The 19,573-nt window shown below is 41.1% G+C and overlaps 1 protein-coding gene across 1 annotated transcript; it reads right to left on the bottom strand.

The window, feature by feature from the left end:
* Positions 1 to 737: 737 nt before the first annotated feature.
* On the bottom strand, positions 738 to 11,301 carry LOC103815350 (cytochrome P450 2J6-like). Its single transcript, XM_009089101.4, has 9 exons — positions 11,000 to 11,301; positions 9,523 to 9,685; positions 8,232 to 8,381; positions 7,014 to 7,174; positions 5,891 to 6,067; positions 4,260 to 4,401; positions 3,877 to 4,064; positions 3,314 to 3,455; positions 738 to 2,225 (listed from the first exon to the last, which is right to left on the bottom strand). The coding sequence occupies exons 1-9, from the start codon at positions 11,168 to 11,170 to the stop codon at positions 2,047 to 2,049; spliced, it is 1,473 nt and encodes a 490-aa protein (XP_009087349.1). The 5' UTR covers positions 11,171 to 11,301; the 3' UTR covers positions 738 to 2,046.
* Positions 11,302 to 19,573: the final 8,272 nt, after the last annotated feature.

The following is a 19,573-nucleotide window of genomic DNA, read 5'->3' as shown; positions in this document are numbered from 1 at the left end:
TTATATCATTGGCTGTAACAAACACCCGAAGTAAACACAGTATTCCTTATACAGTTCTACTTTCAAAAGGTTGCCCTTGTTTTATTCTGCAGGACATATGCAGCCCTACACCTCTCTTTCTCTCTCCCTTCTACTATTTGATTTCACTATGATTTTTGCAGATACATCAACTATATTTTACACATGTTGAAACTCAACTGTCTACAAATATCCATAAATCTATTCTTATGTGACCCTCAAGTTTGTAATTACTTTCAACTTAATTCAGCTGCAAATGTTATTAATGTAAAATTTCACAAGTATGAATATAATGGAGATAATAATATAAATATAATGAGGACAAAAAAAGAAGTGAGAAGATAACAACATTTCAGCACAAGGATTTTCTGGGGAGGGATTTCCTCATCTTGGGTTACCCACTGTTCCCAGTTCAAGGCAGCCCTTACAGCATGGACTTATATGAAGATCTCACACACTATGACAAATGGTAAAGTGTGTCTAACACCAATTCAACTAGCATATTATCTGACTCTTTTAAACATGAAATTTCATTTTAGCACTGAAGAAAATCAGGTTTCCTTTTCACAGTGCATTTTTCTCACCTGAAGATACTTGGCAAATGAATGAATTAAGCTTTGAAATGTGACAGAGGCAAAACTTTTAATCGAAGGGAAGTGAATAGCATTTAGTGCATTTTGGTTCATACTCCAGAATTACAATTGCTTAGATGAGCATCTTTTTCTAGTTTCCCAAGATATGTCTCAGCAGGCACTTGGTCAGGGCACTGTCTGAAAGTAAGATGAAATTATTCAAATAGAAAATATACGAGTGTGACATAATAATGACAATAAATGTTCAAGATGAAGATTAATATTAAACTATTTTAATTCTGTTACAGAACTCAAACACAGCCATGGTGTGTCAGGTGAAAGTTCAGCCAGTCTCATGTTCTGACAGCACACTATTGCAGGTGCCTTAGAAAAGTTTGTAAGAACAGCACAAACGCCAAACACTGTATTGTTATTAAACAACCCTAAAGTAATTTTCCTGCTGAAGATATATCCAATTGCTTTTTGAACAGAAGGAGATGCTTAGTACAAATCCTGTGATGAGGCTCAGATTACCAACACGGCATGTGCAGTGCAACCCCCTCTGGCTCTTTTGACCCATCTCCCTTTTTGTTGCTTTTGTCACCTGCCAGAGAGACAGCAAAAGTTACCTGCTCTTTCACCTCCTGTTTGTTCAAGAGTTTCTAAACTTCCTCAAATACAGAAATAGTTTCCCCAAATGCATAGGCTAGTGCAACAGATAATTTCTCTTTTTTCCAAATGTAATCCCATAGATGTCAGGTTCCCCCACTACACACCAGTGATTCACTGGGTCATTCCATGAAGCCTCCACAGGGACAGTTTTGCCTTGGCCTTTGAAACAAAACAGTTCCCCAAACAACTTATTTGAACAGAAGTGATAAAAAACAACCCTTGCTTTTAATTTCTGGATGGATACAGAATTTACCAACTTTTACACAAGGCTGTCTTTGTCTCCAGTGTCTGCTTTTTCCTTTTGCCAGGCTAAATAGCTTCCCTGGAGTCTGGCATTTGTCCTGCTTACAGCCGTGGCACTAATATTGCTACCCAGGAGAGGCCCATCATGAAAGAGAAAGAAAGGCACAAGAAAAACAGCAGAGGATCTGGGTGGCAGACAATTTGCCAGTGCTTTCCTGTACTGTAACTTAGCAGAGCTGAGCCCCATATAATGTTAGGCAGCTCTTTCATATCTATCAAAATTAAATATTTCAGGCTTTCTGGATTCACACACCTGCTATCCTGCAAATATAAAACAAACAGTCCTTCCTGCAGTCCTGTGACACAAACTCACTTTTAGCTGAAGCAATCACAGTGCTTTAAAAAGTAACACACCCAGCTGCACATATTGCCCTGGAACACACACCTGCAACATGATTTCAAAACCTAAACCGTATTATTACGGATGACAGAGTTAAAGGTGGGAGTCCTCCTGCAGGGAGCAGCCTGTGGCGTCTGCAGCCTAGCGTGGGATGGCACAGAGCCGGTAGGGGTGGGGCTGCAGAGTGCCCCCCATGACGGGCTCCGTGCTGACCTGGGTCACTCCCTCGGGGAGGCGGAAGGTGAACGCCCGCAGCAGGCTGGCAAAGAAAATGAACAGCTCGGTCCTGGCCAAGTGCTCCCCCAAACACACCCGGTGCCCTGCAGAGGGTAGAGGAAAGGACAGTGAGTCTGTAGGAATTTTTCAGTTTCATAATCACTTAGTTCATTCCTGTTGAAGGCAGAGATGGGTTTTGTTTTTTGTTCAAGGAGAACAACATGAATGCCACAGAGCTAAAACTATGTGAATTCCCTTTCTAAAAGATCCCATCCACTGTCCTTGGTTAGGGGACACAAAATTAAAATTTCAATGAAAACCCATGAGGTGCCAACATAATTTCTTTCTGAACTGACAGAAAAAAACTATTTTGCTTTTACAGAAGATGTTGAACTTCAGGACCACACACAAAAAATCTGCCACCTCTTTGCACATGCTTTAGTGAGTTAACATCAGCAGAGCAAAATTACTTAGTAGTGGCATTTACAGTTGAACAGAGCCTTGGTCACTTTATAGGCAAAGCATGAGGCCTACTGTTCGTTTCCCAGGATTCCCATTCCTTGGTACCAATGGTGTAAGCAGAAAAGGTGAATATTACATTCACATTCACACATAGCAGACAAATATAAGGAAAGTAAAAGCTATTTGGATTAAGAACCCACTTCTGTGAGGACATTTAACAATGTGACCATGAACAAACTAAAAACTCAGCAGGAACTTTACCACTGGGTTTGATTACTAACTGAGCATTGTTACCTTATTTCCTTCTTTTGCAAGTGGATCTTCAGTTCTGTAAACAAGAACTTAATCCTGTGTTTATCAGGATGCCTTCTGCTTTTCTTTCAGCTTATTTCTTTAAAAGGGATTGCAATAATTCCAGTACACACAGGACAAATTACTTCACAGGAAAATAGCTAGGTGTAAAGAATACTACAGACAAAACTTGTGTATGACTGCAGCATGCAGCCAGCCTGAGAGGTTTGGGAGTTTCAGTGGGATTCCCACCACAGTGTCCTATGAACAGTTTGAGGTCTGACAGCACAGAAGCCTCTCCTTTGGCAGAAACAAGGGAGGAATGTTCTTTAAAAGCAGCAAACAGCAGAGATAGAAGATGTTATCTGAGGAAATACCATGATCTCAGACTGTTCATCATCTCATCTGCCTGGTCATTTCAAACTGTCAATGCATTTACCTGCTGAGAATGGTAAGAAAGCTTCTCGAGATACAAAGTTTCCTTCTTTATCCAGAAAATGGCCAGGGTTGAACTGTCGAGGTGTCTCCCACTGCTCAGGGTCATACAGAACAGATGCTATATTTGGTATAACAATGGTGCCCTGCAAAGAAGAAACTGTTGCTTCAGGTCCTACTACTAGTGCCTGTTACCCATCAGTTTAAGCCTGATGGATAAAACTGTTGGCATTTGGGCGAGTGCCAGGCTGGGCAGGGATGTCTTAACCAGTGCTTTGGCAAACCAGTTTCTCCTCTCAGTTCAGCCCCAGCCAAGCAGAGCTGGTTTCTGCAGTTGTGATGAAGGGCACAAACTTGAGGCATCCCTGGCAGAGGCCTTATCAGCTGTGTGAGCAGCTACATGCTAAATAAAAGACTTCTTTCATTCCTGGTACCACAGATAGTAACTCTTCCCCAGGCACCACATTCCTGAGTTTAATGGAGAGTAGTTTATAGATGGAGAACAGGTTACAAAGCTAAAATGCCTCTCTGCTGAAGAAAGAACAGAAGCTGAAAGTGTTTCTGTACCTTTTTGACAGGGAATCCCAGCAGAGTTGTGTTCCTCACACACAATCTGGGGACCCCAACAAAGACGATGTTGCTGAAGCGCTGGATCTCATGAACCACAGCGTTTGTGTAGGGAAGTTTTCGCCGATCCTCATAACAAATTAAATGGGAAGGACCCAGAGCAGCATCCAGCTCCTTCTGCACTTTCACTGTGGAGAAATATTCACCACTTCAGAGGAGAAAAATGCATAAAGTACTTTAGGTGGTCACTTTTCTTGGAGCAACAGAAAAGTGTATTATTTTAACATCAGACATTAGGTTTATACCCTGTGATCTAGTATTATTTAATGCTTGAGTTTAGTGTAGGATAATAAAAATAAACAGGAAAACCCCACCACTCTTACCTTGGATGTCTGGATTCACAACCATATAGAGCAGTCCCCAGTACAATGTAGTGCTTGAGGTCTCTGATCCACCAAGGAAAAGATCATTTATGACATATACCAAATTCTCTTCATCATACTTGGGCTTGACCCCCTCTTTAGACTGTAGATGGTGATAAAAGTTGAAGTTAAAGCATGAAAATTTGGTTATCCTGTATGCCTTCTGTGAGAGCTGAGAGACTTCTACAGCTGGCATGTGCACAAAGAATAGGCAAAATAACAGCTTTTGATGCATACTAAGAGTTTAGGAGTTTCCCAGATAGGCACAGTAAGTCTACATTGTTGTCTTTCCTGAGGTGGATTATTCTTTCATCACAAAAAGGCAATTCTGTGCTTGATGACCTAATCACAAAAACTTCAAAGCACACTACAGGTTTGCAGTTGGCCTAGAGTGCACTTATAAGCAAGTGCCTTACAACATGTTACTCCTTGGCCTTGGTATCTGATGGTGCTAGCAAATGCCAAAGGAAAACATATCTGAATAGAAGGATTTCAACAGATCATTTTGAAAGTAATTTCTTTTCTCAGTTCAGGATAAATGTGAACTGATGGGGAAGAGGTGCCCATGTATTTCCTTCTGAGTAATAAGGGAGTAAAATAAAAATACAACTAGAGAAAATACATTGGCAAAAACATTTTCAAACAAACAGATGGCAATAAATTGCACCACTGACACGAGAGAAAGCTGCATCTCTGCCTCTAAAAGGCTTATTTTAGTAAATCTTATCATACTCTCCCAGATACTAAGTGTAAGATGATGTGTCAGCTCCTTTCAGAGCCCATGAGCCAACACTGTGAGGACACAGCTGCCTGACTGGCTGAAAGCTTATGACCAGAGATAGGAACTACATAAACTTCATCTACCCTAGGAAAGAGATGCTTCTTTTACCTCCTGAAGAGTTTGAAACAGAAACCAAAGTGCTGTTGGCAGAGCCTCTCTGATTCAGTCACTTCCTACTATGGAAAATAATAGCCTGGGCAGGGAAGAAGGTTAATGCTGATTATGGCAATGTTTGTGAAATTGTTTTCTAGGCTGTCCATTTTGAATATAGGGGCCAAGCCAGCCATGGCCCAAACAGTGGGGAAATTGGGGGTAACATAGGGATAATGATTGCCTGCCAAGGGAGAAACCAGACAGTTATGTGGCACAAGGACAGGCAGTGTTGGAGCACGCACACTGGCTTCCAAAGAAGCATGCCTGCTATTTCAGGGCAGTGATTTGTGCATGTGTATTTGATCCCACTGTAAACATGAGCCTTGCTGTAGAAGGTGAGGTGGTCTACCAAAGTTATGTAGCCAACAGGAATAAACTGTCTCATGTTTATTACAGGATTGAAGTATACTCATAGATATTTATGGAAAGCAGATAAGAGCTCATGGGTTCACCATGATGGTAATTCATTCATCTTACCTAAACACAAAACTGGATGCCTTTCTGAGACTTGTGAGTTAGTAAGTGCCAAGATATTGTATTCATGTTAAGAAGCTTATGAAATGTAAGAAGCTATGGTGGAAGGGTCACAGTGAGTGATTTAATGATCTGTTTGACCTTATACTTCATGACAGCATTATCAGCCAGAATGAACACTTACTTTCTCAATCTCAGCCAGGTAAAAGTCAATGAAATCCTGTGGTTCAGCTGGCATCCCTCTCTCTACATGTCTTCTGATCTCCTTCCTTGCAAAAGAACTCAGGACATCATAGCAAGACAACACCTTCTTATGAGGCCCAGGGAGGCGACACAGCAGCCAGGGCAGGATTTCGTACATCTGCAGGAGGGACACACAAGAGGTACCATGGATTCAACCAAAAGACTGAATTGTCCTGCCCAGAAATATTGATAAAATTAGCATTCCTTTGAGCAGATTTTTGCTGTCATGTGGGAAAGCTTTAATAGAATTTTGACACAATTCCAGGGATCAAGGCAGTTCTGACAACACTCTGCTCATGCCTCTTGGCTAATGAAGATCACCTCACTCCTGCACAGCTGGAGACCCCAGCTCCCACACACTCAAAATGTAAGGACATCCTTCTGGATACAATGGGGCTTCTAAGATTAACAGGTCTGCAGCCTCAAGTAACTGCTGGAATTTTTGGAGCTCACAAAAGGAATTATGGTCTGGGTATCACTCTAAGGTAAGGGCTAATTTAGTTTTCCTAGTCAGAATCTTCATGACTGCTAGGGAGCAATAATTGTTCTCGTGGTTAACAATATTGCATCCTCAGCCTGCTGCATCTATTTACACACACATTTGTTAGCTCTAAGTACTGTCCTCTGCCTTGGATACTTCTGCCTGTGCAGCATCTGCCATTCCAGCCTGCCCAGCAGAGAGCAGTTCTATCTCCTCTCCTTGCTCTTTCAGACCCAACAAGCAAAGTCTCTCCAATTTTAAGTGACAGTTTGTAGGTTACTTCATTACCACTTCTCCATCTTTGTTTCCCTTCAGAATCACAACAAAAGATGTCCAAGACCCTAGAATATGTCTCAGAGATGATTACACTTCAGAACCTGCTGTAACACTTCACTGGATCTAAAAGGAAAATGGTGGAAATACACTAAGATCCTGTTTGCCTTTTTCATTAGTCTCCAAGGACACTTCTTAGCTCCCAGCCAACATTTGCCTGTTGCTCTGCATTTAGTGAAGACACATTTTTGTATCTGTGCTTTCACTTTTTACCTATTTCAGAAAAAACCCCAGCATGTGATTTACTCACCTGATGAACAAAGCTGCCTGCAAACTTGAATATTTTCTCTGTAGCATGTATCAGTTCATGGAAGGTTTTGTCCTCATCAGAGAAGTGATATCCAAAAACCACAGCACAAATTACATTTGAAATAGAATGGAAAAGAGGGAAAGAAGGATCCACAGGTCGTCCTGCAAACATAGTAATTGGAATTCACTCTCAGTGGTTTTTTCAGGTGATTTTTATACTGATAGGACTTGATGTTATTTAAGATTTAATAAAATGTTCTCTTTATCCTGCTGGGGTGTGAATGAGGACAGAGATGTGGCACTAACACAAATTAAGGAAAATAAAACATAGTCTTAAAATAAAGAACGCTGTTAAACTGTTTCCTCATAGCTCTAAAACAATTTCACAGCCCCTCCTGTGAAATAATGTTGTACAGCTAAGTCTGTTCTAGGGTATCACATCAGATCTGCTGTCTTCAGCTGTGTGGAGAGAATGTGAGAAGGAGGTAGTGCCACTGGAGATGAACTAAGGGAAGTCAGTGACAGACATATTCAAAAATGTAAAAACATAATTACAAGGAAAACCTGGAGGAATGTGGGAAGATTTAAGAAGAAGAACAGATAGACAGGAACTGCAAAGTAAATATAATGAAACTATTACAGTCTCAGCTGTGAGCAGTAAATCATATCTCTGTCTGATTATTTTTTCTGAAGCTATGAAACAGATTTTCACAAAAAGTGATTTGGATAGAAATCATCCTGTCATGGACTCTAGAATTAACCTGATAATCCACTGAAATTCCCTCTCACCTCCTGCTTCATTTCTCTTGCCAGTAGTTACTTAGCCAATAGTTCCTTAGCCAGATAGACATTAAAATATGCAGGGCACCCAGTGTCATTGAAATTTAAGGAAATTACTAAGCTCTGCAATACCGGTCAGTAACCCATGGCAGGCAGCCTGAGAATGGCTTGGCTGTGCAGTTCAGCAGCACTGTGTCATTGCACAATATATCACAGACAAATTATCTACCCACGGAGGTGGAATGTCAGAAATTTCCAGCTTCACTAGATGTATGATGAGCTATATAAGAGGGAAATACTTGTGATTCCAGGCTCTATCTGCTCTTGCGCTTTGATAAGTTTGGATACATCCCCTAGAAGGGGTAGGTAAGTTTGCATACTGAAGATATGGATCCATATCCAGACTTAAAAGAACCTGATTTCTTAGCAGATAAAATACCTTTGAGGTTCCCAAAAAACTCCACCAGGTGAGAGGCCTCCTCTTGCACTCGATGCTCCAGGCCTTTTTTCCCCATTCCCAAATTGCGTAGAGTCATTATTCCAAAACGCCTCTGCTGCTTCCAGGAGCGACCACTTGCAAGTATAATACCTGAGGGTGTTCCCTGGCATGTCAATTTTTGCCACAGACATGGAACTATTCAATTAAATATATATTATAAAATACATGGAATAAATAAGGGAATACAAGTATCTTTAGTTGAAATTATTGGTAACAAAAAATCATAGCCAAACATCTCCAAACTATAACTAGATCACATGTTCTTAACATTGAACATAGTTAATCACTGAAAAGAGCAATCTAAGGATTTTCTGACTGTGCCATTTCTTGATGTCTTAAAAAACTTGAAATACCTTAAGATGCCTTTTTATGAAATCTGCTTTAGCCATATTCAAGTAATCATTCTCAAGACAGGAATAACTGGATGAATTTCCACAGAGCAGAGTTCAGGGCAGCATATGTTTGTGGAGATATAGATCAGTTAATGTGATGGTTGTAGGTTAAGGTGATGAGGGTGAAAGATAAGTGACATTTGGGCTCTGTTTCTACCCTGGAAGAGATAACACTCCATTAATTGTTAGATTGCACTCCTGGTCACCTGAAGAGCCCTGAACTGCTTCTGTGGAAGTGAGGCTTCACCCAGCTTTAAACAATGTGTGTCTTCTTTGGTCTAGCAACTGCAGGGACATCAAAAAAGCACTGCAAGCTGCTAGAATACCCTGAGAAGAAGTAGGCTTTCCTGTGTTGCAGGCACACTCTCACAATCAAAAGGTATTCACAAAATGTTTGGGGGTGTCTTCAAGTACAGAAATGGGAATTCTGAAGTAGGGATTTATAGGTCTCTTGCTCATGATGGAGAGTGTTTGGCAACCATAATGTATGCAGTTACCAAACAAGCCTTGCATTCATGTGCTGTACAGTAAAATTGTGTGTACCACAAGGGATTAGTCTGTGATGAGGGCAAGATTGCTGGGTTCTAGGTTGGATCACATGCAAACACCTTGAATACAGCAAAAAGGTCGCATAGAAACAACCTGGAATGTTTCCTAGGCTAAGGAAAGCTCAGTGCAAAAGGCACCATGGCTGACAGTAAGATATTCTCAAAAAGCCAGTGGAGGACTTGAACAGTGTCTGATGGAAAATCATTCTGAATGGGAGGGCAGAGTCTAACAAGGCAGAGTAGTTTTCAAGTCAACATTCCTTTACACTATTAATGGCAGGAAAAGCTCACCTTTTCCTTTGGCCAGTGCTCTGAAGAAAGGTGACACCAGCCTCCCAGAAACATCTTCAGGGTGTGTGGTCATGCCATCCTTCACTGCTTGAAATCCATTCAGTATAATCACTGGGACCCACCCAAACCACAGAGTGTACATGTTACCATGAGTTTTTGCCAGCTGTAAGTGGAAAAGGTGCCAGAAAAAGAACAGATCAATCCCCATATATAGATCTCAAACTGCACCTGCTATTCACCAGCCCAGTGGACAGTTTTGTGCTGAAAACATCATCCCCATGCATATAATTGTAGGTAGAAGCAGTTGTTTTGCTGAGAATAAGGCTTTCAGCAGCCAATTTTATTTACCCCAAGGGGAAGTTATTTTCTTTTCAAAGCACATTCTGCAGAAACTCTGCAGCAAAAGAAAGAAAACTTTGTACTTTATGTTGCTGTGTACTTTATGTTGCATTGTCTCCAACCCCAACATTTTGTACCTTGTTAGTTGAACAGCCACTCTCTGCACCACCCTGGGGCTCTGTGCCTCCAGCTAGTCCTACCTTTGCAAAATGAAATTAGCTGATAAGACCTGCACCATCTGTGTGCTCCAGGAGAGGACATGGACACAGAAATTAACCAACAGCCATGAAGTACCAGTGGGCTGCATTTGAGTCCAGGGTTTCCTCATAGTACTGAGGAGGGCACTTACTATTAGCCACAGCAGAGGTATCCAAGCAGGGATGGGTGTATGGCAGAGGAACTCCAATCATGCAAGAAAAAAACTTTGTACAAGTATGGACCCTGCTCCAGCACACCCACAATGATACAGAAAATGTGGCAGACAGTGTTTAAGGTGCCATGAAAATGACATCCAGTGGATCACACCAGACACTTGCTTCTCCTCATATTTATTTAGATTGTGGCTTTCCTCTCCCTGCTGGAGCGTCACAGCCTGAGCCTGCTCTGCACTCTTTGGCGCATGTGCGCTCTCAGGCATCCACCTGAACTAGAGGTCACCTGCAAACCATTAGAGGAATTGCTGCAGCTGTCACTAACAACAAACAGTTTTCAGGAGCTGTAGGAAGTTGGAGAGTAAATGCCCCTTCTGTACTACAAGCATGCATGCACCGTATTACCCACTTTGTGATCAAATTAGGCAATGTCAGTGAGAATTTTAAAAAGTATCATGTAGGGATAGCAGATACAGTTATCACTATAGTGGATACAGCTTCACACTTAGTTTTAGATTATTGGTATTCTCCAACTTTAATAACAAGACATAAACTCTGTCCCCAAGTTGACTTGATTCTTAAGGGCATTAACTTTCTCATGAAGAAGACATATTCCACGTAAGAAGGTGACTCAAATGTAGGAATCAATTGCTCTTTATATGTCCACACCTTGTCTGTAACTTTCACAGACTTAAAACCTTCAATTAATCACAATTTTTAAAGTCATGGCTAAAAATAACTGATTAAGAGCATAATAAAAGAAATACCTCCATCAGAAGATCCCGATGAAACTTAAAGTTCAAGTGCACCAAGTTTCCAAGCAATGGGAGAGGAGTTGGTCCAGGAGGGAATTGCTTGCAAGCTTTTTGCAGCCTGAAAAACTCAACAATTAACAAAAAAATGATCAGGACTATAAAACCTTGTGTAATTGTTAGCATTTCTAAGCCAATTTGCCAGCTGATTTATAGCAGTCACTATCAAAAATGAGGTACTAGAGCTGGAAAAAAGTAATCTTGCTTCTTGTTCCACCAGTTTTGTCTGCAGACTGAGTTCTACAAAGTCTCAGCTTCTTTTCCCTCCCTCTGTCCCTCCCTCTTCATCAATGCCTGCCCTTTTCCTGCACCCCATCTATTTGCCATACTGAGTTGTATCAAACTGACCCCTGATCAAAAGCACATCTCCCTGCTTTCAGCCAGCCTCAGAATTGGAATGTGGAATCACTTGTACTCAAGGTATTTTTCTTGAAGTTTGTGTCAGGGAACTGCTGGTGTCTGTTGGGAGATCTGGATTGGAGTGACAGCAGGTGAGAGCCCTTGCTCACCACTGGACATGAGATGAGTGAAACTCAGTTTCATCTGCTTCGGGAACTTTAAAAACATACTTAGTGATTTGCCTTACAGTGACTTAATTCAGATTAAGACGGTTACATATAGGTTAGACCACACAGTTACATAGAATGTAGTTACAATAGCATAGAGTATATATTTACAACAGGTTAGATTGGATATATGGTATGTACTTACAATCTGTAAGATATTACAGGCATTTTAGTCACAAGAATTATTTAAATGTGGTTGTAAATTCAAATTTGCCTGCCAGTACACGCAGTTTACACAGGCAAAAACAAGTGTAGTTACAGACTAAAGATGCAATTAGAAGATGAGATTGCTACATGTGATTTCTGAAAAATTGGCCTTGAGCGTTCAAACTTTTTTTTCCAATAAATGGAAAAAATAAGCACTTCACCAAGTGAGCACTAAGACACAGTGCTTAAAAACTCACATTACAATTAACTATTTTTTTAAATCACAACATTACAGTTTTCATATTAAAAAATAAACTAAATATGAAATTCCATTTTTTTATGCATTTTTTTTAAGTGTAACCTAATTGAAAGCTTCACATACCTTGATTTATTTTTCGACTTTTTTAGTCAGTTTCAGAATCCTGGCTATTATTACTAGTTCTCAATAACTTTACAGGATACATTAAAAATCTGCCCTCTGATAATGAAGGGATTCACACTGAGTTTGAAGCACAGACAGGGGGAAAGATCTGTGTGTCAGTAACCAGAGGATTCAATCTTGCATTGCAAAGAGAAAGTGTCTTCACTAAAAATGCGTTCAAGTTTGAACAAGAAACTGCTGTGCCCTCCAACGCAGACATAAACGTGGTATTTTGCAAAGCTGGCAGCATGAAGAAAGTGATGTGACTCAGGGACAGACCTCCATCTCCTTCAGCTGGCCAGGCTTTGCAGCTTTTGTGGGTACACACAAGTGCCTGTGTTATTCAGAGAAGGCAACACAGACCAGTATCTTTTATCAGCTTATCTGTTCATATAATGGGCAACATGATGGGAATTAGGCTGAGGTGGGTTCCATGGCTTTGCTAAAACCACTGCAAATTAGGTACCATTGCCTGTTATGAGGCTGAAGGCAGCAAAACATAAAATTGGTAAATTTTGTTTCTTCAAACCAAAAGAGCAGTTTCAAATTTAAAAAAATGTTGGAAAAAAGGAAGAAAGATACTTCTGTGTGCAGACAACTGAAGTCAGAAGAAATTACACACATTTCATGACTAGACTAAATGCAGCCATGTTCATCTCTTTTCTGTTTAGTCCATATTCCATTGTTTAATTTTAGATGTTTCATATTGGTATTGCATTAGTATTTTGATATCAGTAAATTAATTGAGTTCTTTCAGAACATGCGTCAGGTTTAACTGGAATCAAATCACCAGTGTTAGAAGCAGGACAAAGCCAAATGAACCAGCCAGCAATTGATCCTGCCAGATGTTACTGTTAACTTTCCCTTTCCAGTGTATTTAAATTTCCCCCACTGTCTGAAGCCAGGTGCATGAATGATTACTTCCACCAGTACCTGATGTCACTGGATGAGCTGTACTGGAAAGAAAATCAAGATCTTGTGTTCACATGGACCTCTTCCTGTCTGATGCATCCTCTTCTGGACAGACTATCAGCAATATTTGCTGGGTTTGTATTTTTTGCAGAAAACTCAGCTTACCTGAAAGGTGGTAAGCTGAAAAAAAGGGCAGTCCAAAGACGTGAATTCAGAGGCAAAACCAGAAAGTTTTAATGAGAGTTATCAAGAAGCCAAAGTTAAGATTTTTAGTGGACTTAAAAGCATAGTGTGAAGCAAGTCTCAGGAAGATTATCACAATGCTTGCAAAAGTAAAGCTGTGCAGGTAATGCAACAATCAAACAAGCATGGTCCTGAAACACTTGAGCAAGCAAAGGTTTAATTTCAGCTCTGGGACATTAATATTTCAATATGAAGAATAAACTGTAACATGTTTGCCAAGAGGGAATGTCATATTGGAATTAGGATCTTTGAAGCACAGGAACTGTTCAAACACTGGGCACAAAAAAAGCAGTCAAGAGCCTTGAGTGAGGCTTCAAATAAATAACATTTAGAAGCGGAAATTGCACAATAAATTGCTATGCTTTTTAAATCTTTGCCCACAGTTGTCTTCAGGAACTTGCAAAATTCCCAGGGTGGAATGAGCCTAAAATCTGGGAGCATTAAGGCTGCAATTCAGGTGGCACAGAGTGGAGAAAATTTTATATAATTGATGTTAATATCCAAAATAAAAATGACAAAAGCAACAGAAATGGGACTGGCACCCCTAGTCCTAATTGCTGTAAGACCTTTTTGTCACAGAGAGTTTGCCTATGAGAAGAGAAGCTTGGTGTTCTCTGGGTAGATTAGTGGGAACTGCATGATACCTCTGGGTAAAAAATAGCTTTATGAGTTTTTCATAATGTTGGAAAATGCAAAGTACCTGGGATCATCTTCATAATTTCTGCATAACAAGCTTGAAAATACAAACAAAAGCACTCAAAGGGTTAAGAAAATCAACAGGAAAAGACAGTAAAAAGATGTTAGAGGATATATTTTCAAGCCTGACATAAAGAACTGGTTTCTGTTTTCACAAAAAGAGGCTGAAACCAAAATTTTTACATTAGGAGCTTTTTTGTAGGGCAACAGCAATGTGTTACTACTGCTACTGAGTAAGGGAGGATGTACAGGCCTGTGGGGGTAAAAAACGAAGTTCAAAGTCCACAAATACCATCTTTTCAGAAATGTCTGAGAGAAGCACCAGCAAAAGTATGGCAAAAAGCTGTAAAATGCAATGTTTCTGTTATGAGCTGAAGTAGTTTATCATCTCAATCTCTATGAATGGCTTCCTCACAGCACAACTGATGACTGCCAAGAAAAGGAAAGCCACAATGACAGGACAGTGATGTCAGAGCTCTTTGAAGTCAGCCTAAATAAACAAACTCCATGAGAGTACTCCCACAAAATCTGACAGAACTTAAGCACCAAGAAGTGTGTGTCATAACAGTTAGTCACAAAAAATACATCCAATTCCAAATCTAGGGGAGTTGCAATGAAAGAGCAAATGGCTGAGAAAGTACTGAAACCTACTGCTGAACATAGGTCAGGAACTGGTCAAGGCAAAGTTAAAGCAAGACCAGTAGCTGGCTGCCCATGTTTTTCACCCCCAGGGTATCGAAATAAAGCATCATGTAGTCATTTCACAGTCTTAAAACTTCACAGAATAGAGTCATTCTCAACTGAAAGCATCAGCTCTGGGGATTCTCTCAGTGTAGTTACATGAGGCAGAACCAAGGGAAGACTGAAATAGAAGCAGCCACACGGCCATTTTGGATGGCTCAAAACCCAGAGGAGGTAACACATCCTCTGGCCAAAACTCTGACTGGCAGCTCAGCCCTCAATTACACCATCATTCCTCACAGGCTTTTTCTCAGGCAGAGCTCTTTTTTGTAACAGTTTAGATTTGAGAGGTTGATTTAGCAACCTAAATAAGCATCCAAAAATACTTTGGAGAAAGAGTTAGGGGACGTTTCTCTATTTGATTTTCTATAGCTTGAGTATGACAGAAACCCCAGGCAGTAGCCCAGAAGATCAATAACCCTCCATCACACACTCCTCAGTCTCCAGCATGTGCCAGGGGCAGCAGCCCTTTGCAGTATTACAGTAATTGTGCTAAGCTGCTAACAGAGAACATCTGTTTCATCAAAGTGGCAAAGTGACAATTAGGCATGCATGAAGTGCAGGGGCCAGAAGTCTCATTCATGCCTTTCTTCCCTGTCCAGGGAAGCTTTTTCTCCTCACTTCCAAGGAAAGCTGAATGGTGGGGACTTGTACTGCAGTAGTGCTAATATGAATGGAACAGGGGATTTAGAGTTACACACTGTGTGTGGCAAGAAATTCCCTTCAAAACTGAACTTAAAGCTGGGACTGTGCCCTGGCAGGCCCTCTTAATCTGCCCTGTCTCAACATCTGCCTCTCTGCTGGTCCTTTGTTGCTTTTCTACCAGTTCCCTGAGGGAGGGAAGGAGGGACACGTGCAGCCAGTGCCCCTCCACATTTATCCAAGTCTCCTATGGGAGAAAGCCCTGGGACAATGCTGCTCACAGCTCTGCCATCCAGGGCCTGCCTGCAGGAAATAACTTCCAGCACCTAGGGCAACTCTGCTTGTGTGACTTTCAGGACAGATGGCAAGGACACTCAGCAGCTTTCAGCATTTGACAATTACTTATGGATCAAAGGGCAAGCTGGGTGGCAGTGACTGCATATTAATTTGTTACACAGTATCTAGGGATTAGCAGTTGGTACTGGCCAAGTCAGTGCAGGCCTTCAGACACAAGTTTCCCAACTGATTGCACATGAAATTACTGCAGTACCTAGACACATCCACAAAACTAAGCAAGAAAAATATATGAATAAACCCTAATTTTTATTGATTGTTCCAATTATGATATTATTGCTTGTGCAATACAGCAGCAATTCAGTCCAGAAAAATTCCTTTTCTCCAAAAAATATTCTGTGAGTGTTGTGATAAAAGGGATTGAGCAATACCACCTGAGGTCAAAACTGTTATTCCTCCTGTAGATATTATGCTGCATGAAATTTTATTTCTTGCACTAATATTCCTGAGAGAGACCTCTGAGTTTCTCACATAAACCAGGAAGGCCATCTTCTACCACAGAAAACAATCTGTATCCTCCTAAACATCCATCACTTTTACATATTGTCCCTGTCAGCTTCTCTGCATCCTCTGGTTATGTGTGACAGCTGGAGTGAGGATTTATGGAAGAAAGTGGGGATGTCAAACACACATGGGACAGCACAGGGTCACAGTTCTGGACTAGAACTGTGAATAAAAGAAGTGCCCTCAGAGGCTGCAGAACTTCTTGTACAATTGTCAAGAAAGACATTGAGGTGCTGGACTGTGTCCAGAGTAGGAAAATGGACCTGGTGACCTGTCTGTAGCATAAGACTGAGGAGGAGCAGCTGAGGGAGCTGGGATTATTCAGCCTGGAGAAAAGGAGGGACAGGAGAGACCTCATCCCTCTCTACAACTCCCTGGAAGGAGGGTGTAGCCAGGTGGGGATTGGCCTCTTCTCCCAAGTAACAGGCAGCAGGACAGGAGCAAATGGCCTCAGGTTATGCTAGGGATGTTTTAAATTGGACATTAGGAAAAATTTCTGCACACAAAATGTTGCCAAGTCCTGGCACAGGCTGCCCAGGGAAGTGGTGGAGTCATCACGCCTGGAGGTATTTAAAAGATGTGTAGATTTGGCACTTGGCACGTGGTTTACTGGTGGACTTGGCAGTGCTCTGGTTGGACTCAATAGTCTATGAGGTCTTTTCCAATCTAAAAAAATCCATAGTTCTATAATTAGACAAAAGTAGGGAGACATTTTGTACTGCTCAGATTCATGGAGTACAGGGTTTTCTTTAATCAGAAGATGGCATTGTTCAAGGAGAATCACTTTGGTCAGCTCTGTGTAAAGCATCCTGTCAAACACATCATAAAGATAAATGGCAGTTTTGGTCCTAATTGATTCCCCTACTGCAGAAGCTCAACCTGGATAAAGACCAACAACAAGCTAAAAGTGATGGAGAATAGCCATAATTATTTTGTTCAGTGTTTCCTGATTTGTTTTGTTTTGTCTTCTTTTTTGCGGGGGGGTGGGGGGATGTTTGGTATTGGTTGGTTGGTTGTTTTAATTATCTCAAAGTTTTCTCTTGGCAGCACTTAACAGAAAGGAAAGGAGAGAGGCAGAGGAAATTAAATCAGTATTCTGCTTCTAAGCCTCATGGATGCAATTCCCACATTTCAAACTGTAAAATTACTTCGTTTTTCCAAAGTCTGGGCCTGGTGAAATGCCACTATCTCACCTGGAGAAAATGAAAGGTAGTGCAAGGCACACAGTAATTTGGGAGCTTCCCTGGTGTACTGCATTCCCTTTCATGGGAGAGATTCTGAGTACAGAGAAAATTATGAACTTTTTATCTTGATCAGAGAGCAGAAGAGCACGGTGAATAATATCCGTGTAATCAAAAAACACGCAGACACTGTGCTCTACCAAAAGGTCCAAGTCTTTTAAGGCCACTGTATTGTAGCATTTCAATCTCACGCTCAACCAGTCCCACGCTGTCGGCAGATAAAGGCACGATGGGCTCCAGCATCCCCTGCTAACCCGGGTGTGGAAGGGCAGCTCCTGTCAGCAGCTGGCAGCCTCTGCTGCCCTCTGCCTGGTGCTGCTGAAATACCACAGGGATCACTCCGTGCTCTGCAATTCCTGCCTGTTCCCAGCTGAATTAGCCAGCGGCTTCCTAACAGCTCCTCGTGCTCTGCATGAGGACAGATCTTCCCTGAGCTGCAACATCACACCCGACTCACAGGGCAGGACTAGATCCCCAAACCAGGGAGATCCCAAAATTGGGGAGATGCCCAAACAGGAGAGATCCCTAACCAGGGAGCTCCCACAGAGCACTGCTCTGCTCTGCCAGGACAGGCCAATGCCACAATGGCATCAGAGAGTGGCAAGCCTGAAATCCCATGTCCCTCTGCCTGCAGGTCCCACAATGGCCTGCTTTTCTCTAGGATTTTGGTTGCTGTCTGTGAGTGCTGAAACTACTGATACTGTCAATATTAGGAGTGGGTGGTGGCATCTGTCCCTTCTTAAAAGTACCCACAAGCAAGCTAAAGGAAGCTGCCTGCCTTACCTGAGAAACCAGAGTCACCCACAGTTTGTAGTTGTCAGCCCAACCTGAATTTACAAGGCAGAGTCAATCCTCATGTGACTGCACTACTGAAATAATAACATTTTTTTAAAGTGCTAAAAAAAGTTATTTAAAAATAATATAATATAAAACACTCCAATTGTTTTTTTTTTCATTTCCTCTGTAATGCTCCTTAAAATGCAACCTTGTAGAATACCATCATATCATCAGCTGACCACAGAATATATTAATATTATTAGCTCATTTCTAGTTTCATTCTGCTGTATTTCATAAACTGGGGAACGGGCTGCAGTTTTGTTATTGTTATTCCTTTAGCATTAGAATCTCACTCTGCAGGACAGCAAATAAACAGTTCCTGGAGTGTTTGGCTAAAAATAGCACAGGCTTTGATTTCTTTGCAGATATTAGGAGGAGTTCATAAGCTTTTCACTGAGCAAAATATATCCCAAAATCAGCTGAAATATTACTTCAAATAAATACAGTTCATTGGTATTTTTAGTCTAATTATTTAAATATATTAATACAGTTTAAAATAGCCTGTCTCAGAAATTCCTAATGAAATCTTCCTAATTTTTCCACCAAGTCTTTTATTCAAGAATATCCAAAGAAAATATTTTGGTTCGGGACAGCAAACTTGAGTTTGAATTCTATAGCTTTTAGAGGCATTTTGAGTCACTGCAAAACTAAAATGTATCCTTCTGCAGCACCTTACTGCTCTGTGTAAACCACAATGATCAAGAAAAAAAAATCCCAGAGAAATTTCCCAGGGAAAATTGTAACTCCAGGAAGAGAAGAAAGAGGGAATGCTGGAGAGAGATGCTGGAGTAAGGTCACTCTCACCTCTCCAGCTATGTGACATTAAAACTACTAAGGGGAAGTATCCATGTAATGGCACCTTCACCCTTTCACAAAGGTAATAAATCTAAATAAAACTGTCCTACATTTAAGTTTCTTTGAATTTAGACAAGTTTGGGAATACCTCTTTCTTACTTTGCTGTAGACATCAGTATGGAGCTGGTGGCATCAAGAAATTAGGCCTTACCCAGGTCTGGTGCTTTTACTGACTGTCAAGGTCCTTGATTAAATATTGCACAGTGTTAGATGCAGGACAGAATCCCATTCAGTGCATCCTTCCAGTTTGACATGGTACTATTCATATGCATTTCCTGACTTTTCCATCATGTTTTATCAAGCTTCAGATACCCCACATTTCCATAAAATTTGTGAGATAGTGTCAAAGCCACATTAAAGAGCAGTAAAT

This window comes from Serinus canaria, chromosome 9 (genome assembly GCF_022539315.1).
Source record: "Serinus canaria isolate serCan28SL12 chromosome 9, serCan2020, whole genome shotgun sequence".
Classification (NCBI taxonomy): domain Eukaryota; kingdom Metazoa; phylum Chordata; class Aves; order Passeriformes; family Fringillidae; genus Serinus; species Serinus canaria.
Note: the sequence above shows the minus strand (reverse complement) of the source record. Positions and strands in the feature narration are given on the sequence as shown.